A 6,607-nucleotide genomic window follows, 5' to 3' on the forward strand; every position below is an offset into this window, starting at 1 on the left:
TTGCGGACCTGCTTTGTGTGCGGTTTCCTTGGAGCATCAGATTGGCGTTTCGGTTTAATCTTTGTTGCACTGAGTGCGCTTTTTGTTCCTGCTTTTCTTGATATTTTCAAGGCACTACTTGCCTTGGAAAAGGTGAGTACCTTTCCAAGTTGCTACTGTCCTGTGTCCGGGTCTACCGTGGTTGTTTTTTTCGATTATTTTCGCAGTTTTGTTCATCATCTTTGTTGCTGATTTCATCAACTGGGACGGAAAATGGCGGACGGCCAGCGAATCAATCTGCTGACGACAAAGCGAGCGACGATGATTGCAGCACTGGGTCGGGCTGAGGCATTCCTGGTGGGCTACAGTGACCAACGAGACGCTCCGCAGGTACCGTTGAGGCTCGAGTACATAAACAACATCTGGGCTACCCTAAATGAAGTGCAAGCGGAGCTGGAGGCATACGCAGATACTGATGAAGGTATGGCAGTGCATGAAATAGTCCGCGCTGACTTTGAGTCGCGACTTTTTGCAATAAAAGCATCTTTAATCACTAAATTGCCTCCTCTTCCTGTTAACCCCGCATACCCTCAACCCCCGCATGTTTCTACTGCACTCTCTGGTATAAAACTGCCGACTATTTCGCTTCCGGAGTTCGATGGGGATTATCAGCAATGGTTGACTTTTCACGACACTTTCTTGGCATTGATACACAACAACGCTGATGTTCCACCCATACAAAAATTTCACTATTTAAGGGCAGCCGTCAAGGGGGAGGCTGCTCAGTTGATTGAGTCTATCGCTATTAGTTCCGCTAATTACGAGTTGACTTGGCGCACATTAGAGGGCAGGTATTCAAATGATTATCTTCTGAAGAAGCGACATTTGCAGGCTTTGTTCGATATTCCGCGTGTTCAAAAGGAGTCCGCTGCTGCATTGCACGGTTTGGTCGACGAGTTTGAGCGACATACGAAGATTCTACACCAGCTTGGGGAACCAACGGACGAGTGGAGTACCATATTGGAGCATTTGTTGTGCACGCGATTGCACAACGATTCTTTGAGAGCATGGGAGGAGCATGCTTCTACTGTAGAAAATCCAAATTTTCAATGTTTAGTTGACTTTTTGCAGCGGCGTATTCGGGTTCTTAAATCGATATCCGTCAACGATCATACCCCTGGAAGTCAGACCACTCCGAGCACCAACCAGGCTGCTAATTTCAACCGAAGGCAATCCCAATTTCGGCTCTCGTCAAATGCGTCCACCGCTATTGCATCCTACAAGTGTCCAGCGTGCAACGGCAATCATTATATCGCAAGGTGCGCAAAATTCATGCAGCAATCCGTCAGCGAGCGTAAGCAGTTGGTGAACAGAAAGCGGCTGTGCCACAACTGCTTGAAGGGGAACCATTTGGTCGCTAGTTGTCCGTGTGAGCTCAACTGCAGGAAGTGTAACCAGCGTCATCACACTCTTCTGCATTTAGAGCAACCTGGCAACATTCAACGTTCCGGTAAGGATTCTGCCTCTCGCTCAGCCAATCCCGCTAGCTCGACTACACAATCTGCCTCGACCTCTCTAGGCAATTCCATAGAGCAAACATCTGTTCCTGCTACGGAGATAGTACCAGTTGTTGAAACCAGCGCGCCAGTCCAGCAGCCTGCTGAAAACGTTTTTCTTCTAACGGTCGTCGTCAACGTCATTGATGCGTATGGGCATGCGCATCCCGCGCGCGCTTTGTTGGACAGCGCGTCTCAGCCAAACTTGATTTCCAACCGATTGGCCCGCATTCTTCGTTTGAAGCGGAAGTCCGTTAACATCACCGTTCAAGGGGCTGGACAGATGTCGAAAATGATCCAGGAATCGTTATTTGCCACTATAACTTCCCGGAAGCGGAACTTTTCCTGCGGCGTAGAGTTCTTGATCATGGACAAGGTAACTGCAGACCTTCCTGCGCAATTCGTATCAACAGCTGAGTGGAATCTACCTACCGATATCTTTCTCGCTGATCCTGCTTTTAACAAAAGTCAGCCGATAGACATGGTAATCGGTGTTAAACATTTTTACAGTTTCTTCCCGTCTTCAGCTCGCATGCAGCTGCGTGAAAATTTACCTCTGCTGGTGGATAGCGTCTTCGGCTGGGTTGTAGCTGGGTCGGCTGGCTTAGCATCGTCGACATCCCAGCAACCTTCGTGCAGCGTAGTGGCCGTGTCGATGATAACGCTAGAGGAAAGTGTCGAGCGCTTTTGGAAGACAGAGGATCTGGCCACCACTGACAACTATTCAGTCGAGGAGCGGCGATGCGAATCTTTCTTTACGTCGACGGTCGCGAGAACCCATGAAGGACGATACATGGTTCGTCTACCTCGCAAGCCAGATTTCGCCATCATGCTAGGAGAGTCTGAGGCAACCGCTCGACGTCGTTTCGAGCTTTTGGAGCGCCGTTTGCAACGAGACCCTGATCTGAAGGCAGAGTACCACAAGTTTATGAGGGAATACCTCGATCTCGGACACATGAAGCCGGTCAAACCGAGAAGCAGTGACGACACGGATTGCTACTACCTTCCCCACCATCCCGTTTTCAAGGATTCAAGCACGACGACTAAGGTTCGGGTCGTGTTTGACGGATCGGCGAAAACCTCTACTGGCTTCTCTTTGAACGAATCCCTCTGCGTTGGCCCTGTGGTTCAGGATGAGTTGATTGACACAATTCTACGGTTTCGAACCTACCCGATAGCCCTTGTCGGTGACATCGCTAAAATGTATCGGCAAGTATTGGTACATCCCGATGATACTTCTTTGCAGCGCATTCTGTGGCGTTTCTCTGCTGATGATCCCATTCAGATCTACGAGCTTCTGACGGTCACCTACGGGCTCACTCCTTCCTCGTTCCTCGCCACTCGTACGCTTCAGCAGTTAGCGGATGACGAAGGAGAGCCGTACCCATTCGGCAGTAAAGCGTTGCGTAAGAATTTTTATGTAGACGACTTCATCGGTGGTGCGCAGACGGTCGAAGAAGCCAGCAAGCTTCGTACAGAGCTAAGCGAGTTGTTGGCAAAGGGTGGATTCGATCTGCGAAAATGGACGTCGAACCGGCTCGAAGTGCTGAAAGGATTGCGAGAGGATCAAATAGGCACGCAGTCTACGATAGAATTCGCTCCCCACGAAACCATCAAAGCGTTAGGCATCAATTGGGAGCCGAACGAGGATTTTCTGCGTTTTGATTCCCAGGTACCGCCCAGCGATCACGTTTTAACGAAACGGTCCATTTTGTCTACGATTGCTAAGCTTTTCGATCCGTTGGGTCTTATTGCTCCCGTTGTAGTGAGGGCAAAAATTGTTATGCAGGAACTATGGCTGCTGTCATGTGGTTGGGATGATCCGGTCCCCGATAATCTACAGAAAAGATGGGAAAAATACCAACAGGAGCTGCCCAAAATTTCTGCCTATCGCATCGCCCGTTATGCCCTTCTACTCAATTCTACAGTGCAGCTACACACCTTCGCTGATGCCTCCGAATCTGCTTACGGTGCGTGCACATACGCCCGCTGCGAAGATCCACAGGGGATCGTACGGATACAGCTTCTTGCCTCTAAGTCCCGAGTCGCTCCGCTGAAGCGGTTAACTATCGCCCGTCTTGAGCTGTGCGCTGCGGTTCTGGCTGCGCATCTGCATCACAGGATAAAGCGTGCGATTGACATCGGTATTTGTTCGTCATATTTTTGGTCCGATTCATCCGTCACTCTCGAATGGCTTCGATCACCACCGAATCGCTGGCAAACGTTTGTTGGAAATCGCGTTTCAGAGGTTCAGCATTTCACGCATGGCTATCGCTGGAACCATATAGCAGGCACCGAAAACCCGGCCGATCTGGTCTCGCGCGGAATGTCCGTAGAAGAGTTCCTGAACAGTGCGCTGTGGAGTCAGGGTCCCAGCTGGCTAACATTACCGTGTAAAAGCTGGCCTATCTCGAACCCAGATAATGTTTCCGAGGATATTCTCGAAATCCGACAGGTCGTCGCAGCAGTTAATTCGACCTCAACGGTCAACCCGCTCTTTCTTCGATGCTCGTCGTATACTCGCTTGCTGCATGTTGTTGGATATTGCCTTCGCTTCATTTTGAATAACCGTGCCAAGACTAGAACACAGCCTCTCCCAAGCCCGAATCCAGTGCAGCGCTACCTTTCAGTGGAACAGCTTGCCCAAACCAGAAACGTGTTGATTCAGCTAGCCCAAAGCGACGGCTTCCCCGCTGAGCTGAAGGACTTAAGAGAAGGAAAGTCAGTAGACAAGCGCTCCAAAATACGCCGGCTTAATCCATTCCTAGACCCAGAGGGGGTATTGAGGGTTGGAGGGCGACTCAACTTATCTCAACTGCCCTATCAAGCGAAACATCCTGCCTTACTTCCCAGCTTTCATCCTTTCTCCCTGCTAATTGCCCAACATTATCATCACCAAATGTTTCACGCCGGAGGACGGCTTCTACTAAGTGCCATTCGCGAAGAATTTTGGCCGCTGCAAGGCCGCAAGCTCGCTCACAACACAGTTCGTCGATGCTTCCGCTGCACTCGCCTCGATCCGGTACCTGCGCAACAACAAATCGGCCAATTACCTGCGCACAGATTAATCCCGAGCCGTCCATTTAGTGTTACGGGTGTCGATTATGCTGGACCGTTCTACTTGAAGCCGATACACAAACGGGCTGCACCTGCAAAAGCGTATCTGTGCCTCTTCATTTGCTTCGCAACAAAAGCGGTTCACTTAGAGCTAGTCAGTGATTTATCAACGCCAGGTTTCCTGCTAGCATTAAGGCGATTTATTGCTCGACGCGGTCGCCCTGCCCACATTCACTCAGACAACGGCAAAAATTTTGAAGGGGCCAAGAACGACTTGAACGAGCTTTTTGCCATGCTGCGAAAAAGTGAGGAGAATGAAAAAATTGCTTCAACGTGCGCTGCAGAAGGTATCACATGGCATCTAACACCACCAAAAGCACCGCACTTCGGCGGTCTCTGGGAGGCGGCCGTAAAAGTGGCCAAGAAGCATTTGTACCGTCAACTCGGTTCATCTCGTGTGTCGTTTGAAGATTTGTCCACTATTCTGGCCCAAATTGAAGCGCTGATGAATTCTCGACCCCTGCTTCCAATGTCAGACGACCCGAACGATTTGGCTGCGCTCACGCCCGCTCATTTCCTGATCGGTTCCAGTATGCTGGCCCTGCCCGACCCAGATCATCAACATATTCCCGTAAATCGGCTGGACCACTTTCAAAAATTGCAGTTGCACGTCCAGAAATTTTGGAGTCACTGGCGCACCGAATATCTGCAAGAACTGCAAAGGGACACCACGATGAATCCCCGGAATCACACGTTGCTGCCTGGCAGATTAGTTGTAGTCGTCGATGAGCTTCAGCCACCCATTCGTTGGCCATTGGCACGCATCGTCACCACTTCCCCCGGCCCAGACGGTTTGACGAGGGTTGTTTCGCTTCGCACCGCTCGTGGAATCATCACACGCCCCATCACAAAAATCTGTTTGCTTCCGGATCACACTGCTGCTGTTGCTGAAGGAGATGAAGCTGAGTAACTGTTCTTAGTGTTATGCAAAATATTATTGTTACGTGTTAGATTGTTAGTAATAGTCCAATGTTCAATTGTAATGTAAAAATGTTAACTGTAGCTGTAGATTTGTTATTATTGAAATTGTAATTTCAAGGAGGCGGCGATGTTACGTAATATGTGAAATTTGCTTTTTCGACTAGTTGCGCGAATACCGTCTGCATGCTACCAACGCTGTTACCATGCACGACGTTGACACAAACACAGTTTCAGCTAATTTAGCTATAAAAAGGCAAGCGCAAATATACGAGAAGAAGAGCTAAAAGTGTATTAATAAAGTTTAACCGACAAGTGTTGTAATACTCACCTGTGATCCTCCTCAACGAGCGTACCTGTAAAAAAGCGCGTGAAAAACCCTTACCCCGGAGCTTGTGGCCGTGTGAAACGGATAGTGACGCCGGTGAGAAATTTTCGTTTAGTGAAACAATATATACATATATATATATATATATATATATATATATATATATATATATATATATATATATATATATATATATATATATATATATATATATATATATATATATATATATATATATATATATATATATATATATATATATATATATATATATATATATATATATATATATATATATATATATATATATATATATATATATATATATATATATATATATATATATATATATATATATATATATATATATATATATATATATATTTATATATAGGTGCTATATGTATGCTACACCTGTTTTCTGATCCATCATTCTATCTGGCGAATCAATCCTTACAACCTCTACCCTCAGTGCTGCATCACATTGGATATATACATATATATATACGTTATGAAAAGACGAGCCCAGCCGACCATGCCAACACGCCGCATCGATCGACCACAGCAACCGATGCGCCAGGGAATTGATGAGCCAGGAGAAACCAGCGTAGCAACAGCCAGGGTAACTACATCGAGACGACCAACGCCAACTTGCCCCATCGATCGGACGCAACGATCGATGCACCGTAGAAATGATGAGCCAGGAAGA

The 6,607-nt window shown here is 47.4% G+C and overlaps 1 protein-coding gene across 1 annotated transcript; it reads left to right on the forward strand.

Moving 5' to 3' along the window:
• The first annotated feature begins 252 nt into the window (after positions 1 to 252).
• Positions 253 to 5,562, forward strand: LOC129728808 (uncharacterized). The gene has a single exon (XM_055687270.1). It carries the CDS (start codon positions 253 to 255, stop codon positions 5,560 to 5,562), a length of 5,310 nt encoding a protein of 1,769 aa, XP_055543245.1.
• The last annotated feature ends 1,045 nt before the right edge of the window (positions 5,563 to 6,607 follow it).

The sequence above is a fragment of the Wyeomyia smithii genome, chromosome 3 (genome assembly GCF_029784165.1).
Source record: "Wyeomyia smithii strain HCP4-BCI-WySm-NY-G18 chromosome 3, ASM2978416v1, whole genome shotgun sequence".
Lineage (NCBI taxonomy): Eukaryota > Metazoa > Arthropoda > Insecta > Diptera > Culicidae > Wyeomyia > Wyeomyia smithii.

Coding starts and splice junctions, on each gene's coding strand:
- LOC129728808 (XM_055687270.1), top strand. CDS start 253: ATGGCGGACGGCCAGCGAATCAATCTGCTGACGACAAAGCGAGCGACG.